Source organism: Meles meles, chromosome 8 (assembly GCF_922984935.1).
Source record: "Meles meles chromosome 8, mMelMel3.1 paternal haplotype, whole genome shotgun sequence".
NCBI lineage: Eukaryota > Metazoa > Chordata > Mammalia > Carnivora > Mustelidae > Meles > Meles meles.
The window spans coordinates 97,234,966-97,260,295 of record NC_060073.1 but is presented as its reverse complement, the minus strand read 5'-3'; the positions used below and the strand labels follow the sequence as shown (position 1 = coordinate 97,260,295).

Sequence of the window (25,330 nt, the reverse complement as noted above, 5' to 3'; positions counted from 1 at the left end):
ATTTTACATATAAATCAGCTAATCTGTTTAACATTCATATTAAAGTTGTAATCACCTTTGCACACATTAAAATACAAACTAGCACAAGTAATAGGCCTTAAGAACAGCATTACCATAGCTATTAACATATAAGAGCTACCTTATCAACTTACAACATCCCTATAAAATAATAACTACATCCAGGATTGATTTGAGGGGAAACTCATTCTCCCGGAGCACTGAAGCCTGACACAGAGTCTGGGGAAGCCGAGAGTCTGGCTGCTCTCCGGCGGACGCCAGGCGGCTTTAACAACATGAGATGGGGAGCCTGGAGGCTTGAGCTGTCCTTCACCTTGATTCTATTACCCACTGGGGGTGTGACCTGGGGTAAATTTCTTAACCTCAGTGAGACTCCGTGTCCTCACCTGCAAACTGGAAATAAGGATCTCTGCTGTGTTGTTGTTTTTTTTAACCGAGAATCAAATGATCACGAGGAAGCACCGGGCATGTGTAGCAGGTGCGTAATAAATGGGAGCGTCTTTTCTAGAAGGCCAGGTGCTACAAGGGCAAGGGCTGAATTCACAGGATGTCGTGGAGACCTGGACATGCCCTCAGCAGTCCTAAAACTTTCCCACATACTCATTTCATTTACTCATTAAAAAGTTGTTGAACTCTGTCTTAGGTGATGAGATAATACAAAAACTGTGAAAACATTCGAGTTTCTTCTCTCCTTATGGTACCTGCGATTGAGTTGATAAGGTATCCAGAAAACACCACGCTGGACAGGACAGAATACATGGTACAATTGAATACATACGTCAGGTCACAGAAGCACACAGAAAAGAGCATCGCTGAGCTGGAAATAGGAAATAAGTTATGGAAGAGGAGACGTTTGAGCCAAGCCTTGAGATACGACAAGTATTTCAAGAAATGATGAGCAAATCCCAGGCCCAAGGAACAGCATAAACAAAGATATAGAAGGGGCAGTATATCCTCCCCCCCCCCCAGCCCCCCTATGGCTTAGAGAGCAAGGAGGAATGGCGAGAAGTTCATGCTGGAAGGACGGTCGGTGCCAGACTATAGAGTACTTTAAAGGTGGGGAAATGGTCAGACCTAATGGTACCTAATACCGGGTGGAGGCATTCGGGCTCTGGTTTACAGGCCAAGGGTAGCCCTGGGGACCTGGCTGAGATGCAGAAGTGTGAATTTGACGGGTGACCTGGGAAGATAAAGCTAGTGAAGGACAGTGGTGACGGGTGACTCTGGAAACAAGTGATGGGCTCGACAGAATGCCCTAATATTTGGGAAGAAAATGATGAGGATGAGTAGGGCAATATAGAAGAGAAAATGCAGATGAAATCTGTCATGGTGGACGTGGTCGGATGTGGGTGAGGAGGGAGGGGCTGGTGATGCCTCAGGTTTCAGAAGGAGGTTGGGAATATGGGGCTACCCTTGACAGAGATTAGGACTACAACGGGGGATAAAATGAGGAGTTTGGTTTTCAGATTGTTGGATTAGAAATGACAACGGGTGGACATGAGAGCCTCATACAGCAGGAAGCTAAATGACTCACAAGTATGTTTTCGTTATTACTTGCTCTCATAATTGGCCATTAGAAACGGTACGAGGAGCATGAACTTGGAACTAACCGAGATTCAGTTAGGACAGATACAACAATTGAGAATCACTTACAAACAATGATCCCTAGTACTTCAGCAATGAATGATGGTATGTCTGGAGCTCTACACTTGGGAGAACTGGTAACCCAACAGAAATTGCTACAAATCACTATTCTTACACGACTGCCTACAGATTTTGAGGCTCAGCAATTTGAAGCCTCACCACAGGTCCACCTAAAAGGTCCTTTTACCCAAGTCTCTTGATGAAAAGGGGAAACAATGGCCAATGGAACACCAGTGGGTCTTTCTCAAGTGCACAGGCCATTCTATCTTATTTAGTCTTAGACGTTAGCCCAGGGCCGAGACAGGCTACAGATGTAAATACTGAGGGGCTGCAGTGACCAGAATCAACTCGTTTCCTTAGGAGAGCCTCGAGAAGGACAGACGGCCTTCAGGCCCACAGAGTGTGCTGACCAACTGCCATGATCCTGTAGAAAAAGAAGCAGGAGGTGTGATGTGTCCTGGAGCCATAGGACTCCAGGTAGAAGATAATCCTTAGCACTTTCCACACCTGTACCTGCCTGGCTGAAACTCTGCCCTTTTCCACCGAATTCTATGAGGCAAAGGCAATTAGGCTTTTCTTAATATGGGAAAACATCTTGCCTTTGATGGTACTGTTAAAACCATATGTCTGGGGGTGCCTGGGTGGCTCAGTGGGTTAAGCCTCTGCCTTCGACTCAGGTCATGGTCTCAGGGTCCTGGGATCGAGCAACACATCGGGCTCTCTGCTCAGCGGGGAGCCTGCTTCTCCTCTCTCTCTCTCTCTGCCTGCCTCTCTGCCTACTTGTGATCTCTGTCTGTCAAATAAATAAATAAAATCTTTAAAAAAAAAACATATGTCTGAAAACACCTCAAGCCACGTACACTTGCGGATGGGCTGTTTTCAACACACCCCTTATCGGCGTAGGCTCTGGGCTCGGTGCCTGGAAGCTGTAGGGGAGACCTCTCTCTCCACCCCATAGCGTGTCCCTCCTCCAATGCCCCAGGCCCAGCTGGGCCTCTGGGGGGCACTGCCTGGCGGTGCTGGTGCCCGAGGAAATTTCTGAGCTGCTGCACCACGCGCTCCCTTGCAGGGACTTTGCCAGGGATGGCAGCCTTTAAACGCCTCATTAATATTCAAATCTATTCAAGTCATTTCAATTTGAATTCTATGCATATTATCAGATAGAACAAAATGCAAATATATACAAATTCATCCATATGAAGAAATAAATAGGGGGAGCTCTGCATAATGGGATTATAATCATTCTCGGGGCTTGTCTCTCTCCTTTAATTCCCCTGAGCCCCGAGGACCAGAGCTGGTTGTGATGCCCTCCCGGGGACTGTTGAACAGCAACATAACCCTTCCTGGACACAGGCTCTTCGAGGGTGGAACATTTCATAAATCTATTTAAAGATGCTATCATCGTCCGCTGACTGTGTCTATTTCCTGGGCTTCCGAGGCAGACTCCCCGGGAAACTGGCAGGGTGAGTACGGGATGGGGGGGTGACTCAGATGCCTGTCCGGGGGCCTCTCATTTTGCTAGTTCTGCAGGCCCCAGAGTGGAGTCGGACAAGGTCAGTCAGTCTGGTGCCTCCCCGTACACCAAGAGAAGGAGCCTCAAGGCTCAAGCCTCTTACAGCATTTTGATGCCTCTCGTGGTGGGGTGGGCAGAGAAGGGCTCAACTTCCAAATTTGTTCAGCCTCTAACCCGAGGGAGACTTCATAAAGCCTTTTAAAGTATATCAACTGAATGAATCTCATGACCTAAGTGACCCAACATGGTGCCTAATACTATCATAGTAGATGCTGTCCCTCGTTTTGTTACGGGGTAAGACACATCCACTCACCCTGGAGCCTGCAGCCCCACCGTCACTGCCACACAGTTTATATCCACGCCCCCTGCCTCCTTCCTAGCCAGATCCTCGGTCAAAAGTCAGAAACTCAACTAGGCATGGAGGCAAAGAGAGACAAATCTCGGCGCAGGCGGTGAGCCTCCCACCCCTGCGGCAATCACGTGTAGACAGAGCGCCTCTTTCTTTGTCTTACACTATTGTTGTTGTTGTGGATCTCTGTTTCCTTTCAATTACTCCGAAGACCGGAGGATGCTGAGCTATATGGTATATTAAAGGAGAGTTCCCATACTCCGTGCTAATGAAGCCAAAGTAAATTGCTATTAAGAATCATTTAGTGAGGTTTAACTACAGAATCTAATAGATGGCTCCCCACCCCACCCACGTCTCTCCCTGCCGCATCTGGTCGTTAAGTAGCTTGACTGATTCATGTAAACGTAATTCATACCAAGTCAGAGTATCCTATCATATGAACCGTCTCCTCCTAAGCACTTTTTCCTTGATAATCCCAAAGTGCTTTATACATATAAATGGGCAGAAAGATCATTTTAGTTTACAGAAAGGGAGACTGAGGCACAGATTTCTCTCACAGACAGGGAGGATAAAAAGGACTACAGCGGTTCTGAAAGGAAGGGGTGGCCACCGAGCTCCACGTGTCTTTGGTTCCTTCCTGTGATGGGCAGAATAATGAGCCCAGAAAGACGAGGACAGGTCCTAGTCCTTAAAGATGTCACCTTACAAGGCAAAAAGGATCTGTGACCCAGTGAAGAGCTCCTGAGACAGATTATCCTGAATTGTACAGGAGGCCCGGTGTGATCACAAGATCCTTGTGCGAAGGCGGGGGAGGGGAAGCTCGAATAAGAGCTATGACCGAAGCCAGAGGTTCCAGTGATGCGGGGAAGGAAACACAAACCAAGGAGTGCAGGTGGCCACTGGAAGCCAGGAGAGCCAAGGACACCCATTGTCCCCCCGCAGCCTTTGGAAAGAACCGATCTCAGCTTCAGCCCAGTGAGGCCCATTTTAGACTCCGCACACCCGGAGCTAGGAGACACTTGTGTTGTTGTACGTCACTACGGTTTGTCCTGTGGCCACAACAGCTGCAGGGAACGAGAACAGTCCCCACCCTGCCTTTCTCGGCTGCGGTTTCTCTTCTGAACCACAGAACCCAGAAGATAATACGGAGAACTCTTCTTTTCTTCGCTCAAGGATAAACCCCTAACCGGCACCAACCTAGATGCCTAACAATTAGTTTATCTCATTAATACAGTGGATGCCTCGAGGGCACGAGAGCTTCTTTCTTCTGATGAACGATGCTGAGAAGGGAGGCCTGTGCTCCCCCCCACCCCCCCCCGCCGCCCCGCTCCCCCAGAAAAACATACAGTATCTCGCCTTGAAGAGAGACTACCAGCACCACACATCCGGAAAGATGGAACCAGAGGACGGCAGATGCCTCACCCCTGTGGACTGCTCCAGAGCAATGCTTCCCTCATAGTGTTTCAAAGCTCCCTGCTCAGTGAGGAACTGCTTTGTGAGGCAGCTAGCAGGAAAAGCCTGATTCCCTTCAGCCTCCGGGGGCCATGCCCAGAGCCTGCCACATGTATGCGACAAGGTAACAGCTTCCTGGGGCTGTTGAGTCCAGGACCTGTGTCCCAGGCTTGGGCTGAGGATGAGGAACTCTTGGAGGGTGATCGGGACACTCAACAGCATTGACAGATGGACAGGCTGATAGATTGACACTTCACGGCAGAGGTGGTGTGGGGGAGGGTCATGGCCAACGTGCCCAGTGAAAGGCTGCCCGGGAAGAAGCTTCTAGGAGGGGCGCCTAGGTGGCTCAGTGGGTTAAGCCTCTGCCTTCAGCTCAGGTCATGACCTCAGGGTCCTGGGATCGAGTCCCGAATTGGGCTCTCTGCTCAGCGGGGAGCCTGCTTCCCTTCCTCTCTCTCTCTGCCTGCCTCTCTGCCTACTTGTCATCTCTCTCTGTCAAATAAATAAATAAAATCTTGAAGAAGCAGCAGCAGCTGCTTCCAGCCGAGTACCAGGCACTGGGAGAGTCCTTGGGAGCTATGATGTTCTCCTTAGTTTGCCTCCTTTACAAGAGAGAGCTTTGGGCGTCAGTTGGAACAGCTAACCCTACTTCACCAGCCTCCCTGCCTTCACCAGCCCCAGCCTCCTCTTAAGTTGCTATTCTGCCTCTCCATGGAGATCCTCACCCCACCATGCCCCATAGGATGATGCAGGAAATACCCCCGGGGGCCCACTCCACTAGGCACCCTCTAAGCCTATAATCTTCAGGGACAGGAAACCAGGGAAAGGGGACAGGAAGAGTGGCTGGGAGACCCACAGGGCCTGGATTGAGAATTCTAGGTTTTTGTCTTAACTCTCACACTTACCAGCTGTGTGACCTCAGAGAGGCCCCTTACCATATCTTGTTCTCATTTTTCTGACTTTTCCGAGTAAGGTGAGGACTGTCGCCCATAATAAATGCGAAAGGGTTTGGAAAAGCATAAAGTGCCATATAAATGCAAGGAGGGATTAAATTATTATCACCTTTTCCCCAAGGATTACTTTGTGCTCACAGGTACTCTGGTTGCAGAAGGCAATAATAATAAGTAGAATATATTCTCTGATAAAGCCCTTCCACAGCTTGGCAAAAGAAATGCCAGGCACAGAAGGTAGAGGCTAGCAACAGTCTGGCCACGTGCCGGCTATGTGCCCAAGCTGGACAGAGCACGGCACAGACAGATACCCACAGGACCCAGCCTTTGGCTTCCAGAAGCTCACGATCTAAAAGGGATGGCAGATAGGAAAAAAGTCTTTTTTTTTTTTTAAAGATTTTATTTATTTATTTGACAGAGAGAGAGAGATCACAAGTAGGCAGAGAGGCAGGCAGAGAGAGAGAGAGGGGAAGCAGGCTCCCTGCTGAGCAGATAGCCCGATGTGGGGCTCGATCCCAGCATGACCTGAGCCGAAGGCAGAGGCTTAACCCACTGAGCCACCCAGGCACCCCAGGAAAAAGTCTTCTTAATATACTGTTAGGAGCACTACTAGGGCTTTTCACAGGGGGCTGTGGAAACAAGGAGGTAGGGCACTCAATTGGTCTGTGAGGACAGAAGTAAGGAAACTTCCTCCGGGAGGTAAAGTGAGCTAATCCTCAGGGTAGACATCGGCCAGGCCAACATGGCAAAGAGCGGAGATCCTTCTAGAGGGAGGAAGGACAGGTGAGAAAGGTGGGAGGTGTGAGGGAGCAAATCACATTCAGAGACGCCGGCAGATGGGCTTGGCTGGAGTGAAGGGTTTGAGAATGGAGAAGAGAGATCCTTCTCCTGAAGGTGCTGGGACACCGTCAAAGAAACAGACAACCATCCAAAGACAGAGCCCTCTGTGTCCCTGAAATCTGGCACACTGGCCGTCGTCATGGCTAAGCTGGGGAATGGAAACTTGAAAACCTTCCACGTACACGAGTGTGCCTTTCTGGATCAGGGAGAGCTCGAGCTCTGAACCCTACAGTCTTAGGGTCTCCGGGAGACTAAAACAGCCACAGGCACCTGCGGCCCTCTCCCCGTTCCTCTCTTGTATCACTACGTTACCCATCTGGGAATACCCACGAGGCCTACACAGTAGCCTGCAGTGGGGGGGCTGGGGGCCTCTTCAAACCTGGCACCAGCTCCCCACCCTCCTCTCCACCCCTGTATTCATCAGTCCCTGCCTTCGGTTTCCCATTGGTGATCTGGGCTGAATAAAGAGACCCAGAGGCCTGGGGACGAGACCATCTTTTTTTATGAATTGGAAAATAAAATGACAGAACGCAGCTAGGAGATCCCAGTTCGCAACAAAGCGAATAGCAATGTCGGTGGTTGTATTGACCTTGAAGATCAAAAAAAAAAAAAAAAACCAAAAACCAAAAAACAAAAAAACAGAACAAGAATTCTCGGGGTGCATTATTACATACGTTCTGAATCTCTTCACTGTGCCAAGCAGAAAATCCATCCTTTATGGACATGAGCCTCTCTGGAGTACAGTGTTGACTTTAAAATAAACATTTTAAAGTGCAGGTGGAAGAAAAAAAAATCTATGGCCGCTCCTGGTCCCATTATTCCCTGCCAGTGCAGAGGATCACGTGGCTTTCCTGGGCGCTCCAGAGGCCAGACAAGGCAGCAAGGGACGTGTGCTCTTCTCAGTCGTGAGGAAAGCAGGGACATCAGCGACAGACTGGCAAAGCCATCCTGTTCCAAACTGTTATGTTCCTGGCCTTCTTGCTTGTTTGGTTCCCTGTGCTCAGGACCCATGGTGATTCCTGAGTCCGTTCTCACCATGCATGTCATCCTGAGATAATAATGTGACATGAAAATTCTTCGAGGCAGCTGCCATGAATCACCTGACCGCCTCTGGTTCGAACTGCTCTCCAGAGCGCTTATACAGCTCAAGTGAGTAAAAGCGGTATTCACAGGGAGAGGAGGCCGGGGCTGGACAAGGCAGTGCGAAAAGGGGATGCAGGTGATTTCTGTGCCAAAATGCACCCACCTTCTTTTTCTGGACAAGCCTCCACTCAGCAGTGGTTTAAAGGCATCTCAGTATCGACTGCGAGGGAAGTTGTGACCTCCATGCCCCATACATTCACATACTCTGAGCACTATTCCATAAAACACTATTCCATAAAAAGGGGTAGACTGGTCCAGCGCAAAGGGCACTCCTATTTTGGCTAGGAAAGATTTCTTTCAGTTCCTATGGCTGCAAGAGCCCTTAGAAAGGGCAGAAACATCCCGGCATTGACTGTGCAAACATTTAAGGCAGAGAGCATAATGTAAGAAGACAATTTAACTGAAAAAATACAGCAGGACGTATATTTGCACCTTCCTTGGCAAGGATTCAGTAGCATGGATCTTTGTCAATGAATGTCTGTTGGCCGTGAGAGGGAAATGCAGATTTCCTATTATTATTAGCAGGAGAATAGGGGAGGGAAGGATAAGGTTTTCCAGATGGTATTTCTCCCAGTCTGATCAGCTCAGCATGCAACTGTTTTCACCTATAAAGCATGGATTTCTCTCTGTGAATGCCTCTGCCCTGGTTTGATGAAGAGAAAACCCAAAGCCAAGCTCATGTCCAGAGCAAGGGACACCCACGTGGGTTTGGAGCCCTGGCAAAAGCTGACAATGCACTTGCCGGCAGAAGCCGTGGGTTCTGCTGAAAGGCCCAGACTGTGGCATCAAAAGAAGGAATTTTCGGTCTCCCATGCAGAGATCTATCTGCCTTGCCTTCTTCCTCTCTACTCCGCTGATTCAATCCAAAGGAGCTTTGAAACCGTCAAGGAACTTTGGCGTTTCGCTAGTTTATCTGAAGTGTCTATCTTCCGCTAATACCAGGATCCTGAGCATGGCCTAGGTAGAGACAGGCCATCTTCAGAAATGAATTCTGACACCAGGCAGGACGGCCCTGCCGGAGCTGAAGTGAGGAGAATTGGGCTTGAACGGTAGTCAGACTCTCCCACGTTCCCAGAGTCTTTTCTCTCTCCCTCTAACGACCATTATTAATCATTTCAGAACCATGTGGTCTCCTGACATTTTTACTATTCTAGACTTGACAAAAAGGAGGGTTTGGATGTCCTGCAATGCCTTTTCGTGTAGAATAGCTCCGTTCTTCCACAGAGCTAACACCGGGGTCAGCTCTCCCTCAGCAGAATGGGGTTTATTCTTTTTTTCTTTTTTAAATCCACTGTAAGAAAGTTAGGTGGTGACGGGTCCTTGTTAAGGAATCAGTGTCTAGTTTTCAGAATGTTCATCTCAACTCGATCCGGGCTGGGGAAGCAACGAGCCCCTGCCCGCCACTGGGGAGCGGAGCTTCGTGAATTCTTACTCAGCTTGTCTGTGGGGCAATGTTTCCTCTGTTTTGGTCAGCTCTTGGTCACAAGCCCCACAAGCCATGAAGGAGGGGACCCATGGACCACGGGGTTCTGCGGCCCACTGCCAGGCCCACAGCTGTGGCGGCCACCAGGGTGAGGGCGATTCCTCCTGAAGAAAGGGGCAGCAAGGGGCCAGGGGGGTACAAGCGAGTGTCCGAATGGTGGTCCCATCCCTCCACAGGAGGGAGAGACGACATTATGGAACCTATGGGCAAGTTATGGAATCTCAGCCTTGGTCATTTTCACCAGCAGGTGGGCTGACCATCCTGCTTTACTGGGCTGCCAGGAGGGTGACAGAGGGGAATGGGCGCAGAGCTCAGCTGACCTGGTCCTAGTCTCCATCCGGGACGCCTCCCCGTGGCGGGCTCCACGTCAGCGACCACGAGGGAGTGGCAAGAGACGCTGTGAGGCCGGAATCCGGAGACCATTACGGGGTTCGACTCTTTCCTATTCTCACCATTTCCCCTCTCCCCAGTTCAGCTTTCCATCGGGGATTCCCAAAGCCCCGAGGGAGCTCGTTTGCGAACGAAGAGGCGGGAGCAGGCTGGCCCCACGGAGGGGCCGGGAAAGCAGCGAGTCGATGACACGCACCACATGGGTGTAACACCTTCTTCCATGGGGAGATCACTCTCCATCACTCTCAGCAGCTTCTCATATGAGGCACTTCTGTTTCCTCGCTAACCCATGCACTCCCTGATCGGCAGCTGGAAACACGGCTTTGCCAACTTCAGGCAAAACGTTTTCTTCTCTGATGTGAGATGCTCAGGAAGTCACCTCCACGTGCCAGGGCCCTCCGTTAATAACATGGGCAGAATAATCCTACCTTCTCTCCTATCCCATTGGGAACCCCTCCCTCACTCCCCTGGCCCCTTCCCAGGCAGACAGACAGCGTGAGGACAGACGGACTGGGCAGGTGGCTACTCACATTGCTAGTGACAAAACAGCAAAGGGCTCTGACGGGGAGTCAGGTGCGGGAGCCGCTTGGGTTTGAGTGAACCTCATCTAAAATCCTACTGGCAACCCAAACCTAATGGATATGAAATAATGTCTCATGGTGTCGGGCAACGTACACAGCCAGTTCACCAGCCACTCAGGCCACACAGAGAAGACAAGGAGTGGGCTGTTCCAATGATGGCTTCACCTTTCCCTCGCCCCATGTCCCACTATCTTTGTTTATGCTGCACACAAATTGACTCCGGGGTCTGAGACACGTACACGCAATCATCAAAAGGTGAAAAGAGCAAGTTGTCACCTCCCCGCAGGGCGAACGTGGGATCTCAGTGCCCTCCCTTAGGCTCTGGTTACCTTGCCTGGTAAGTTGCGCTCTGAAATGAACAACCACTGCTTACCATGATTTGTCTTAATGGTGTCTGTTTCTGTCCAGAGATGAAAACAGAGTAGCACCTCTTCAGCCTGCCAGGGAGATCAGGAATAATGAGACTAATTTTAGCATCTGTTTGTTTTGCTTCTCCAGCATGAAAGGGGAGCAGCAGCAGAAATATTGGCTCCTGGATCATCAAAGAGGCAAAGCCCGGGGAGAAGTGCAGCGGGCCCAGGTTGGGGGCTGGGGACAGGAAGTGGGGCTCCTGGCTGCCAGCCACCCCTGGTTGGGGAGGGGGCATTGAGGGGCGGATGCATTCATCACCCACAGGAAAGACACCAGCATGGGAAAACACCTGCCACAGGGAAATGGACAGCTAGCTGAGGTCTCTCTTTGCAACTCTTCCACACCCTTGAGCATTTTTAATTGTACCCACCTGCCTCTGCTCAGACGTTCCTCTTAGCAAACTGCCCTCACATCCATCAGAAACAGCAGAAAGCACCAGAGCCTCCGGGGTGGGGGGGAGCTGCTGCCAATCCGGAAGCCTTGGTCTTTTCCCTTCATGCCCTTTCCCTGCTCTGGCTCAGCTGCCCCAGCCCCACTGTCATGGGCAGAGGAGGGCCCAGGCAGCTGGCCAAGAGAGCCTGGCTCCTCCTGCTACTAAGGGCTGCCCAGGGCTTCTGCTCAGCTCACTCCTGGGCTTTGCAAGCGCTGCTGCTGCCACCATCAGGCTCATGCGGGAACTGCAGTGTTCACCAGGTTTCACATCCCAAAATATTGCCACCAGCTCCAGCCTGATGTGGACCCAAGTAAAGAAGAGGTCTTCTCTCTCTCCCACACATGGCCCCTCACTCAGGTGCACCATTCTCTGTAAGAAAAAGGCTTCTGAGGCCAGCTTTCTGATGAAATGGGACTCCCTGTAAATATGGGGTAGACCCAGCGTTCTTCAGCGAGGCGTGGAAAACTGTGGGTCCTAGAATATGTAGGGTCAAGCCACTGGGAGGTTAACTGGCAATTTCTCTGTCTTTGTCAGAAGGTCAGGAAGGCGGGGAGGGTGGCCTCACTTCTCCTGTGGTACCCAGGAAGGGTCTCCAGGAGAAAGCTCTAAGTTTCTGTCCCCTGGTTGCCTGCATGATGAGCCAGCCAGGTCCCACTGTTACTCTGAAGCTGTCATAGCTCCCAAAGTCGCCAAGGGTGACAGGTGGGCTGTCACAGTGCACCAGAGCCGAGTCACCTGTGACACTTCCAGGTGACTGACAGAAATGGAAACTGACATGCATTAAAGAACAGAAGGACAGGGCTGGGGTTTTTTGTTGAAACTGAGGAGTGGGTGGCTTACAGGAGGGTGTTTCCCTTGGCGTTGTCCCTGGTGACCCCGTGGTCTTTCAAGGTCTCACTCAGAGAGGAACAACTTCCTACTCCAAATAGCTAGAATCTTCCTCTGTCCTCCCAGAGGGACCTTGTCAGCCCCCACACAGGTGATGTCAGAAACCCTGCTTTCTCTTCCTTTGCATTGTTTTTTGCCATTCATGCCAACATTCCAACATTTATTCAGAGTCCTCTGTGCTGAGCAGCATGCCTGGCACCAGGGCAGGTGGATAAAAGAAATGGATATTTTAATCAACCAATTAAGAGGATAAAAGTTCCTGCTCTTGCTTTTTTTTTTTTTTTAACTGTCAACAAAGTCACAAAAGGAACTATCCAAGCAACATCCCCTTGCTTGCTATTCAGCCCAAGAGGCTGGTCTGTCATTCCTCCTGGAAACCTCATGGCCTCAAGGTAAAGCTGAATGTCAGAAGATGAAGGAACCAACTCAGAAAGAGCCTGAAATCAAAAGACAGAGCTGCAAGGCTAGGTTTGAAGGTCAGCTCCCTGGTTTTCATGGGAAATCCTTAAAATCCTTTTCTCTGCCTAGCCACTGAGGATTCCCACAGTTTGAAGAACATGTTCCCTCTTATGCCACTGCCTAGGATCTTCTCATGCATTTTTCAGGATGGATGATTTGAAGCAACTGCATCTCCCAGCATCTTGAGAAGCATCGAGGCATATGAAAAAGTGAAGCAGATGAGAGTGACTTTGGTCGAGCGACATGACCTTTCGGAGGGTATGACAGTATGACAGCTGCCTCTCATGCTAGCACAGTAATGAAATGAACGAGGGCTTGTGAATGGCACTCTACAGTTTGGGAGGCTTTACACCAACACTCATCACCACCACCACCAGCATCATCAAAACATTATTACTGCCATCACCAACAGCCCAAAGGCTTTGCTGGCACTTATGAGAAAATGTGCTGGACAAAAAAGACATCTGTAACACATCATCTATTTTCTAGGAATTTATTATCCAGAATCAATAGGTTGTTGCTAACAGATAATATTCAGGGAATCGTGGGGTCGGAGAGGATTTGAGTGATATCTTGTCTACTCTTTGATCCGCTCTGGGGAATTGACTCTTCTCTTTTTGGTGGCCCGAAATCTACTCTTAGAGCACTGTCAGCAGGCTAGCCTTAGACACTAGGATTAAATTAAGTGTCTAATAAATTAGACACTAGGATTCAATATTAAAAATCATAAAAATACGATTAAATATGACCAAATCACAAAGCTACGTCACTGCCTATTTCTGGCCAAACAATGAATGTATTTGCTTCACTATTGAGCTCGTCCTGCCAAATCCCCACCAATTCCTGATGAGAACAGCCCCAAGTGTGGAACCCATAAGTAGATCTCATGACATTCTTTACTCTTGATACTAGAGACTTCTAAACATTTCTAACATCTTCTGAGTGGAATCACAGCTTGTAAACTCGTTTTCCTCAAAGCCAGCAAAACTTAGCTTTCTCTTCAGAACAGCAAAGAAATCATCAGCAAAATGTCTCTAGGCATTTCTTACTTATCTCGTCCTTGATCTTGTCTCCCTTCCTGGTTTACCTACCATTCATCCTCAATGTTAGGTGAGCCTCCCGGGGCCCCAGAAATGGGTAAGTCCCATTCCTCAGTGCATGCCATTTGACTCACAATCCAGCATGCACGTAGCCATCCCTGCTTCCGAGTGCTCCGTGGATCCCTGCCACATTCTTTTTTTTTTTTAATATTTTATTTATTTATTTGACAGACAGAGATCACAAGTAGGCAGAGAGGCAGACAGTAAGAGAGAGGAGGAAGCAGGCTCCCCGCTGAGCAGAGAGCCCGATGCGGGACTCCATCCCAGGACCTTGGGATCATGACTTGAGCCGAAGGCAGAGTCTTTAACCCACTGAGCCACGCAGGCGCCCCGCCCTGCCATATTCTTTATCCAATGCATTGTTCTTAAATACATGTCTACCTGCTATTCTTCTCTGCCTCCTTCTGCAAAGCAGACCAACAGGGAAGGTCCGTTCCTCCACACCTATGCTCTCACTCACTGCCCACCCCCCGCCCTTTATGTACCAGCTATGAAGGAAGGTGAGCTGGAGAGAATGGGTGTATGTCCATTCAATTCCACATTTTTAAAGCCCCATATAAAAGACATGGCAAAGCAAGAAGAATAAATAACAAATGGATTCTTCCCCTTTTTTATCCACAGGACGCATGGCATGGAGAGGAGTGCAGACCCAGAAGCTCCTCACAATGTTTCTAAGGATCAGACTTAACTCTTGATAGTTAAGTCATCAAAACACTTAGCATGATATTTATGACAAGCTGATCCTCCCCTTCCTGAGCAACTCACTACCCTCCACACGCTCATATTCCAGCCACCCACACTATCCATTGCTTCGGAACAGATGGTGTTCTGTCCTGCCTTCTTTCCTTTGCACACACTAAGGCAATCCTGGAACACTCTTTTCTGTGCTTCCCCAGGAGGGCTCCGAGACATCCTTTGAAGTCAAGTCATTGTCTCTGTGCAGCCTTTCCTGATGCCCTCGGTCATTTCAGCGGCTCTCAGAATACTCCTGACAACTCTGAGCCCATCATGTAACCATAAGTCAAAGTGTCTGCTCACTGACCAGATGGAGAGCCTCTACCTGGGCAGAAATAATGTCTTAGGGGGTCTTTGCCTCGGAAGTCCCTGGCATCGTGCCCACCACACAGTTGGCCTACCATGAGCGTGGGCTGAGTGGCCAAGGGCTGAGTTTTGGTTTTCTCAAGTGTATCAACAAGGGCCAAGAGAATGTGGCCCTCTGAGACACCAGGAAAAGTATGGAGCCCCTGGGGAAAAGTGTGGAATGATGAATGGGAGCCCTGGTTGCCATGCAACTCAGTGTCAGATTTCAAATTCCTGTCTTCTAGGCAAGAATTAAAAAGAGTCTGAACTTACAAACAACTGTCCAGGGAACACAGGCCAAGGAGGCTGATCATCTTGGTCATTCTGCCTGATATTTAGGCATCTTCTTAATACTGATGACTTACACCATTGCAGTTTGGGTTTCAGTGTTCAAAAAAAAAAATTAAAAATAAAAAATTGACTCAGGTTAATCTGCCTCACTCTGCCAGTGAGGATACCAACACCGAGGAGAAGAGCACAGTGAGCTCTCACCTCTCATTTCAGGAAGATGGCAGATTGGTTCTATGCTCTGGTTAGGATTGCATTTCAGCAATAAGCTCTGTGTGTGTGTGTGTGTGTGTATGTGTAGAGTGGGGTCACAGATAGGAGGAGATCTGAAGAGGGCATGGTAAGGCTTCGAGACTGCAGGGGCCAGGGGATCCTTCCCAGGGCATGTGGGAGGTCTCTATGTCTGGCTACTTCCTTGCCTTTCCGTCTGGGAGTGAGGGGGAAGGGTGGGTGAGCCCCTCTCACCCTTCAAGCCCCAGCCAGGGCTGCAACTGAATAATTCAACAGGGAGCAGGATTCGCCCAGGCTGGTCACTATTTCCACGGCTTTGACTTGTTACCAGTGTACCCAAGGAAAGCTGACATTTATTTAATCCTCATAGCCGTGTTGACTGTGTACTCATGGAAACATTGTATGCTTACGGAAGACATTTGTTTCCAAGCAGCTTATGCTAAATTGCAGTGATAGAAAGGAAACACTTATCCAATATTGACATTTACTGACTTCTAGAAATATACAGCCAGAGTACTCATTTTCACACTCAGAAAAGGAAAGGGGGAAAAAGCACAATGTTGGATCCCTAGCTCCTTCCATGGTTCAGAAGCAGAAAGTTAATGGAAGTTCACGTTCAATATGGTGGTGGAGATCCTCACTCTATGGCAACCGTGTGGATTCCAAGAGAGCCTGGAAGTCTGCAGCCCTTCCAGGCTTGATCTTCAAGGTCTGGCAGAAAGCAAGACATGGCATTCTTTGCGTGACCGTGTGAGAAGTATTGCAACGATCTATAAGTTATCTACCTTCTTACGTGCATGCCTATCTGTAGATTCGGTGTTCCCCTAGGGAAAAGGAAACCATATACAATATCATCTGTGCCTGGATACAATGGATTCTGTCTCCTCGCTGGAAATAAAACCCCCCTATTTGGAGCACAGGGCAAAGCTAGCCCAGCCAGGCACGGGATGCTGCCTTGTTTTTCTCCTCACTCCCTGTGGACAGCAAGGAGGCGACAAGTAACCCAAGGGAGCAGACTTCCCACAGAGCAGCCATCCCAGCCCGACCCTGCTATGTGAACACTAGGGCGTCCACTGACCTTGTGGGAAGACTCGGGCCCCAATGGCTGTGCCGCCAGCACCATCATTAAAATCAGGATCGCTGCATGTAGGGAGAGTCCAAGTGCAAGTTCCAACCTTCTCCTGATCTTACCGACCCTCCCCACTGCTGAATCAGGGTCTCTGCTCCCAGACACAGGCAGGATACGTGGCCTCACTCTTTCTAGTTGACCTCCATTAAAAATGCCTGGTTTTTCACCTCAAAGTTATTTATTTCACCATTTTAGAAGGATAAGGAACGGGAGCTGCAGAATGATGCCTCTTGCCCATGTAACTGCTCCCCTCCCCTGCCCCGATTTATAGGAGACCCTAAAATGAATGCTGTTGGCCCTCCTTCCCCACTCCTCGTCACAGCCAATTTTCTTTTCCTTGTTCATGTTTCCAAAACAGTTTATCTTTTTATCTCCTTGGAAGAAAAGTACTCTGCAAATCAAAGGTATCATTAGTATTGTTATTATTTTGCTATTGAAATCTCTTGAATTCACTCTGGATTATTCATGTGCTTTTTTGGGTCTGCAATATAATGCCGCCTAAGTCACCCCCACTGGGCTGAACAAAAAAGAAAAATTGCATCTTCAGGCCTAATCCCCTGCTCCACCCCGTCTCCTGCTGGCCCTGGCTCCTACCAACACAGACACACCAGGGAGAGCTGCTCCTTGGTGCCATGCCTAGCTCTCTGCTGCCATGTTCCAAGTGAGATCCTCCTTTGTAACCCAAGAGGGAGGCCCCCCGCAGTATCCTGTAAGTGCCGTGTGCGGGCGTTGACCCCCATCCGCACCCCTCTCCCTCCGGGGAGCTTCTCTTCCCTCCCCAATAGGTCTGGCTGGAAACAGAGAGCTCCCTGCTGGGCAGCAGACACGGAGACCACCCCCATGCCCAAGGGACGTGGTCCCAGTTCCCCTCACACTGATGATTTGTTCAAGAAATGGTCCCACACACTCGGCAGTTGTGCATTGACCTTCCAGGACAAAAGGAACCATTCTTCCTCCTCTAGACAAGACGTCATACCACTCGGGGTGCCAGTGCGGGGAGCAGCTTATTACTTGCCTCATCTTTTGTTATATGACAGTTCTGGGCAAGGTTCAATGTTTGCTAAGTTGCAGTTCACTCCCAGTTTCTTTTTCCAGTGCCTTCTCAGCCTGTACCCCCTAGGATCCCCCCATTCTTCTGGCTGCCTCTGAGGTGTTCCTGGTATCTTTTGGTGCCCCTCTCCCTCCCCAAGGGAGCTTCTCAGAAGTTAAGACATCTCGAAGCAGTTTCTCCTTCCTCTCCAAGCTTCCCGTTATCCTCTTGGCTTTTCTCATCCTAGCTGGGTGTCTCCACTCATAAGCTATTGGCCCCCTCTCGGCTTCAGACTCTTCTCTCCCCTTGGAGACTCACGTCACCACGAACCTCTGACCCTCAGGTAGCCATCAGACAGCCTTTTGGGTGACTTCTGCCAGCAGGTCAGGAGCGCAGGTCACTTCAATTCTTCCCAAGGGTGAGGTGAGAGCCCAGGTGAACCCTCAATTCAGGGATTGTCACTGACAGGTAAATGCCAGTTCTCACTGTCCCCTCCCCCCGCACCCTCCCCCAACACATTCAGAGCAGCCTGGCATGCGTGAAAACCCAGTGAGAGATCTGGGTTGGGCCAGAGTTAGAGCTTTCCAACCCCCGGAGGTTATGAGGCCAGACGGGACAGTCTGGGAGTGCTGGGGGAAAATGTCAGTGGGCAGAGAGAACCTTTCCAAGAGCGTCTGAGTTCAAGGCACCAACTTAGTGTCACTGCGCCTTCCCCAGACTTTTGGACCTGCAGCTGAACAGGGACCTTCTGTCCTGCGGGTGCACGTTTCCTCCGTAGCTACTTAAGGCGGGGAGGTGCAGGCTGCCTCGCGGATCTTGAAGATGAAGGAGGGCATGTATGGAAACAGTCGTGGGCAAACGGAAATGATAAAGGGAAAAAAATGTCGCAAGTTCTAAGTTTATGGATGACAAGAGAATCGATCCTTTTCACCCAGGAGCAGAACATGCCTCTTCTCTGCAGGAGGCAAATTGTGCTGTGACATTATCCCTCTCTGTACAAAGCACGCGGTCCTGACAGCTGATGGGAGAGGCGTCCCCAGCAAGAGAGAAACCCACAAGCAGCACACACTGGCAGCTCGCCATTTCTTTGTGGGGAGCCGGGCCCGGGGACGTTGGCAGGGGAGGAAATGGAGGTACGCCATTTGGTCTTTCTACTGCCACCTTAGGAAAGATAAATAAATATTTAATCTCCCATTTACACGAGAAGCCCGAACTTTACAACGAGAGGGGATGCAGCGTATCTCTGACACTGACAGGCTTGGATTTCACTCTCTATAAAGGGGTTCGAGAACAAGTAAAAGTGAATAAATACCAGACATGTTGGGACAGAAAGGGCAACTGAAAGGAACTTTCTGAGTTTTGACTTCGGTGTTTTGCTACAGAAGTGTTCAGAGCGCTGTTTGAAACTCTCCCTCCGCAGGGGGACTAAGACAACGGGAGCTGGAAACACGAGAATTGCATTTCCAGAAACTCTAAGATGACACATAGGCTCCCACCGGGAGAGGTGCTGGGCAGCAGATGGACGTGTCACCAGAGTGCCAGATAAAGGTCTAAAAAGAAGCCTGGACATTTGTTTTCTCTGACAGGAGGGGCATCCCTGAGTCCCTGCACATTTCCTTGGAAAGCATCCCAGGAGGAAGAGTGTGAGGGAGGTGGGGGGTCAAAGGGGTAACTCAGTGGGGCGCGCCAGGCAGGGTGCAAATTCAGGCAGGGGTTGTCCGCAGGAGCGACCTCGAGCCTGCGGGCAGGTCCTCCCACGACCTCTCGGAAGTAGATGCACTTGAACTAATAACTTGAGAAGTCTACAGTGCTAGGTGGGGTGGGCACAGTCTAGGAACTGATCATATAGGTGTAGGGTCGAATAGAATCGTCTAGGGGATTCACAACACTCCGGATAACATCCACATGAAAACACGGGTCTATGGATCAAGTCAAAAGGTAACATATCACCGAAGTCTGTAAAAAGCATCCCACTTGGCCCTTAATTCCTGTCATCCAATGCTGTTATTCACGGAACCTACAGTGTCCAGTGATGCAAGGGATTTTGGCTAGTTACCACCACTTTGTCTCATGGTCTTTCTTTAGACCTCTTTTGGAGCCCCGTGGACCATGACATCTACCATTGGGTAGGGCGGGCTGTGCCGGCCACGCTCAGAACACTCAGGAATCACAAGGAAGTAGGCATTGCAGGGCACTGTGCTTTCTCCCTAGTGCTCTCAGGGCTAAGGGTAGATGAAACGGAGCATTTAACCTCCATAGGTAAATATTTAAAGATTCCTATGAGAAGAGCGAAGAAGGAGCTCCGGTACTGAAAAAGGGATAAGCAAAGCAGAAGATGCACACTGCAGTGATTCAGACAACCGAAGAGGCACTCAGACACCAAAGGCGTCTTATGCCAATCCAGAGGAGAATCACAGCTCCAGTTTTCCAACAACACACGGGCGGATTAACATGTGTGCGGGTCCCATGAACATTTGGCGGGGGGCGTGGTGGGCTCTTCCTTTTAGGGATTCTACAGGCGACTTCCTGAGTACATTGGGAAGAGGCAAAGGACAACAGGAGTGTGAGTGTGTGAGTGTGTGTGTTTGCCCATAAGCCAGCACACAGACATCCAAGGAGGGTACTCTCACAAAATGGTAATATAACCCAAACTGTTTCTGTACCAGTGTTCTGAGATAGTTCTTATTCATTCAGCCTGAAAACTCTAGGGAAGGCAATTTATCTTCCTGCTGCTGTAGGGAGCCCTGGCAACATGCACACTACCCTATGAATACACGAGTGTCTGCGTGTGTGTGTCCACATTATAATTACATGCAGGTGTGGGCATATACACACTGTTATGGGGGAAAGCCCCCCCCCCCCCCCGAATTTCATCAGGATGGCCAGGAGCAAAGTTTGATAAAGGGGAAATGTGCAGCGACCCTGAGTACCACTGCAAGAGCAGAGGCAGGAGGCGCGGGTTTCTGCTTACATGTGGCTTCTCCCTGACAGGGAAAGAAAAGGAGACATGCAGTTCGCTTGCAAAGCCAGCCTCCCCCCCCCCCCCCCCCACCGAACCCCGCCATGGTGGGGCTCTGCTTCCTTGAAAACTTTGACCCTTCATTTAATCAACAGATGGACATGCTCTGTTTTAGATTTTTCTGAGAGTCCTGTCCCTCTCAGAGCCCAGCGGGCTGGTACAAATGCTGCCTCAGAAGGCAGAGGCAGCCCTGGCATGCCTAAGGAGTGGGAAGGAGCTGACTTACTTACCCCCTTCCAACTCAATTCCACAGGTGACTTTTGATGCCTTTGGCTAAGTAGGAACCCCGCAGCCCCTGCCCAGATCGCCTGCCCCCTCCCTTCCCCAGGCCAGCCCCCCACGCCCACCCCAGGGCTCCCATGGGCAGGGAGCCAGCCCAGAGGTAGCAAAGTTCTTTCCGGAAATGTCCACCAGCCTCTCAGCCCGCGCTAGGCTGCGCAAAGTAAACAATCAGCACCAGGGGCGACATTTCACGTTAGACCCTGAATCCGGAGCTGTGTGGGATTCAGAATTCAGCCTTATTCTGAGCACATTACATCCAATGAAACTCTTGCCCAGCTTCTTCCCCAGCCACCGCACATCACCCGGCGATGCGCTGGCTAGCGGGCGGCCCCCTCTGCCACCGTGCAACCGCACACACCGGCTTCTGAATCCGCTCCTGCAAGTCAGACCTTCCTCGAGCTGAAGGAGCCACCTAAACAAAGCTCCCCTTCCCGCCCCGCTCCTTCTCCCAACCTGAGTCGGAAGGAGAGCAGGTGCCCAGAAGTTCAGAGCGCCAGAGCCACACAGATAACTGCCTCATTAACATACCGGGGCATAAAGAACTCATTTGCATCGGAGAGTTTGGGCTGGAGGTTGACAAGTGAGAGGAGAAAGTCACCCCTCCCACAGCCCTTCCTTGCAAAAGGAAAATAAACAGGACCATTCTGTGGCATTGGCAAAGGCACAGAAGCCACGCCGGCGCATCTCGGACGCAAGGATCGGGGCGAGTTTCCGAAGCCGGCCCCCCGATTCCTGCCCCCAGCCCCCCGCGCCCCGCCAGCCGCCACCCCAGCCGACTCTTCCTGGCAACTCCGGCCGCCTCGCGGGGCTCCTACCTTGACTGAAGAGGAAGAAGCACACGAAGAGCAGATCGAGCTGGAAAGGTTTCATTCCTCAGCGCCGCGAGAGAGAGCCGGCGGGGCAACTTGGGTTGGCAGTGAGTTTCTCCTCCCGGGCGACTCTCGGTGCTCAGCCTCCGCCGCGGTCCTCCCCGGCGCGCGCCAACCATCGGTCTGTCCGTGCGTCCGTCCCTCGGCGCGGCCCCGCTCTCCCCGGGCCTCCAGGTCCCCGCAGTCTGCCGACGCCAGTAGCCGGGTGGCCGGGTGGCCGGGCTCCTAGCCGCCGCGGGAAGCTGGGCTCGTCAGCGACGTCCCCGCTCGGAGCAGATCCATTCTGTGGCTCTAGGCAGCCCTGGCGCACGGCTTGGCTTCCTCCGGCGGGCTCCTCCCACAGCGAGCTCGCGAGCGGGCGGGCGCGGGAGCCAGTGACGAGTGACAGAAGGGCTCCTTTCACTGAAGCTGGGGCGGGGGGAGAGGGAGGGGAAACAGGTCATAATTAAAGAGGAAACACTTGGAAAAAGGAGATCTATGCAAAGCGGGGGGCGGGGGGAGAGCGTGGGGGGGGGGGGCTCTGTTCTCTCTTCCCTTCTCCTTTTTCCCCCTAAACGGGGGGAAATGCAGCTTTTGTCACCATTATTGACCAAAAGGCATCTTGAACGGGGAGCCGACTGGGACTTTTTGTCCACACCACATAAGGCTGTTCAATGGGAGTGAAGTTAGGGAGGACTATATGCATGCACACGCATTAAAATATGCGTGCCCTGCCTTTGCACGGGGGATTGGGAACTGGCTGAAAGGGAAAGAGCGAAGCCGCGAGGAGCGAGGGGGATGCATCTTTCCCCGAGAAGGACTTGGCCAATGCGTGCAGCGGGAGTCTCAGAGTTGGGGAAGAGATAAGCACGTTTTACATTTTTGGGAGACTTTCCTAGAAGGGGGAGGTGAGGTGGGAAATAAAAACCCGAACATTTAGACCATAGTTTGCTTTGCACTAGTCCTCCAAAACAAAATGAAGGAACTAGAGGGAAATCAAGCAGGTTTGTGACACATGCCCATTTATTATTATTACCATCCTGGTTTGTGCATTTCCTAACAAGGAGAGGGGAGTAGCCTGCCTTTGCATTTGCAGCCTCTCCTCTGATAAGCACTCCATCACTCTGAGAGTGTCTTTTTCTCCAAGAGGTGCTGTGAATCCTATTGCGAAGGAGAGGCCAAGGTCATAGGCAACTGCCTCTGAAGAACCTTCAGGTCTTTTACCTGTCGTGAAGCCCACACTCAAATCAAACTCTGTTTTCCTCCAAGATAACAAACAATTTACCTGTGTGTTTCCTTGATAGACATTTAGATAAACCTGGGATGAGCAGGCACTGGGGGAGCTAAAATCCCAGCCACAGACCATGCCTTCTGGAACTCACAGTTTAGTATGAAGCAGAGTATACACATAAGATACAAACTATAAGGATAGTTACAACCGTGTATAATATGCAGCATTTTACAGAAGAAGGTGGGGGGACAAAAGAGTAAGGGGACAAAGCTAAAAGATGCTCTCTTGGTGTGTGCCTTTCAGTATAAAATCAATTACTGCTTTCTTCATTCACTGGACCTTGGGGACGTGTTTGGGGGACTCTTAGCCTTCCTTCCATTAGTATTACGTACTTGGGGGATTTTACTGACTTCCAGGCACATTCCAACTCCAAGTTTCCATGTGGATGTTAACTTTAAAAATGTATCCCTCGGTACTGATGAACAAGAAAAGAGAAGTAGGGCCCCCTGAGAAAAGTATGTGCTGGTAGGAGCTTACTTACATCTGGTAGTTGACATCAAAGATCTACAAATTAGTAGGTGTCTGCTTTGTTGACTTTTCTATTCTTAACTTAATAGTTTATTTAACTGCATCCCTTCAAGGCTGTTAAACAGATCAAAGGGAAATTTGTAAGCAATCTTGGGGGGAGAAAAAGAAATGCTGAGCCACAAAAACCAAGAGAACCCCAAAGAGGCATCCCATCAGCTAAATTAGCAACAAGGTACAGAAACGGAGTGTCAGCACAGGCTCCGCCCCGCTGACAGAGAAGACAGTGAAACAGAAGGGGCAAATCAGAAACACATTCACAGGATGGATGGTGATTCTGAACAGCCTATGCCAGACAACATGTCAAGACTGAGAACATGGCAGGTAGAGTGCTTTAACTTTAGTAGGAGCTCTCCATTAAAACCTACCCAGTGAGGATAGACATTTAAAGTCTGGGCACCATTCCTAAGGCAAGCCTTGCAGCGAGTAAGACTAATAATATTAAAATGTAGACCATACCCACAAAGCAACACTGGATATTTTAACTAACATTTATCCTTTAAGCTGCTGTTTCATTTTGACTGCTAATTCCTAAGTGGCCTGGGGCCCAGATTAATTCAGCCCCCAAGGAAATATTACAAAACCAGGGTCATGAAGCTAGCGAACTGTGCAGTACACGAAACCAGGCTCACGTACAGGCGTGTGCGCACCGCACGCACATACACACTCGATCTTGGACAGGAGAGGGATGGTGGGAATCCGAGGCTGGAAGGACCTTGTTTCCCTCTCCCACTGGTCCCTGAGACGCCTCACGACCCTCAGACCGGCTCAGATCGCCAGCTGGACCTGTTCACTTCTCCTCCCACCCCGCCCTCCCCCAACACCCTTCCGCCCCCTCCCCGCAGCCTCCGGTCTCCGGGAGAAAGGAAAAAGAAAGCTTGGATTAAGTGGTGAGCTGCCTGCCTCTAAAAGGACCGGGAGGCGTTTCAAGCTTGAGTGCCGGAGAAACCACGGCAATCTTCGGCAGCCACCACGTGGGGCGGCGAGAACGACAGCGGTACCTGCAGGACCCACAGCCGGCCGGGCTCTGGCGCCAGCCCCGACGGCGGCCCGGCCATCTCCGCCCGGCCTCTCCTGGGCCTCACCTCCTCCGGGGCCTCGGTTAACCTCCTGGCGCTGCAAGGTGCCTGCGCGCAGTTCGCGGGCGAGGCGGGGGGCGGGAGGCGCGGACGGCTCCACCTGATGGAGAAGAGTGTAGAGTCTTAGACCTCGGAGCGCGCGGCGAGGCGAAGCGAGGCTAGGCGAGGGGAGGCGAGGCGAAGGGAGGGGAGGGGAAAGAAGGAGACGGGAGGGGAAAGATGGGGAGGGGAGGGGAAGGGAGGGGAGGAGGAAGACCCCCCCCCCACCAGTGGGAGCCTGCGCGTCCCGAAGGCGGGACGCGAGGCACCGGGGCTCTGGGCACGACCCCGTAGAGGTGACAGTCCTAAAGAGACAGCAGAAAACCAAGCACTTGGATAACTGCCCGAATTCTGGTTCTCTGCACATTCCGGCTTCAGGTCTCTGATGCGCCCACCGCGCAAGCCGGGGTCCCTCGCCAGCAGGTGGCAACCTCTCCAGCGTTTCCTCTCCTGGACCTTAGCCCGGGAGGCCGAGTTCTTCAGTCCCCAGCCCCCCTCTCCCGGGCCTCCAGTGCCCAGGCCTGTGTCCTTTGAACCGCCGGGCGCTGGCGGGCGAGAGCTACGGGGAGGCCCGAGTCCACAGAGAATGAGGGCTGCCTGCAGATTCTGCTGCTCGGCGGCCAAGAAGCTTTGGAAGGGCCAAGTCTCTGCAGGACTGCTTCCAAACCTGGCTCTCCTGGCAGCAAGCGCGCCCCCAGAGTTTTCAGAGGTCTGGGACAAAGAGAGTGAGGCAGGAGGGGTCTAGATGCCTCGGTGTGTGTTGGGGTGGGGGGTGGGGGGTTTTGCTGAAGCTCTGTGCCCTGAGCCGTGGAGTTCATTATCGACCATGCAGACC

At 51.0% G+C, this 25,330-nt stretch overlaps 1 protein-coding gene across 5 annotated transcripts in view; it reads right to left on the bottom strand.

Moving 5' to 3' along the window:
* Positions 1-24,590, bottom strand: part of KIRREL3 (kirre like nephrin family adhesion molecule 3) — a 540,762-nt gene extending 516,172 nt beyond the window's left edge. For 4 of the 5 annotated variants that reach the window (XM_046016829.1, XM_046016833.1, XM_046016831.1 and 1 more), the window contains exons 1-2: positions 24,379-24,590; positions 21,529-21,990 (exon numbers count right to left, since the gene is read on the bottom strand). In XM_046016829.1, the coding sequence (XP_045872785.1) occupies positions 21,529-21,583 (55 nt within the window). In that variant the 5' untranslated portion in view covers positions 21,584-21,990; positions 24,379-24,590. The remainder of the gene's footprint in view (positions 1-21,528; positions 21,991-24,378) is intronic. The other variant, XM_046016830.1, reaches the window with a different exon arrangement.
* Positions 24,591-25,330: the final 740 nt, after the last annotated feature.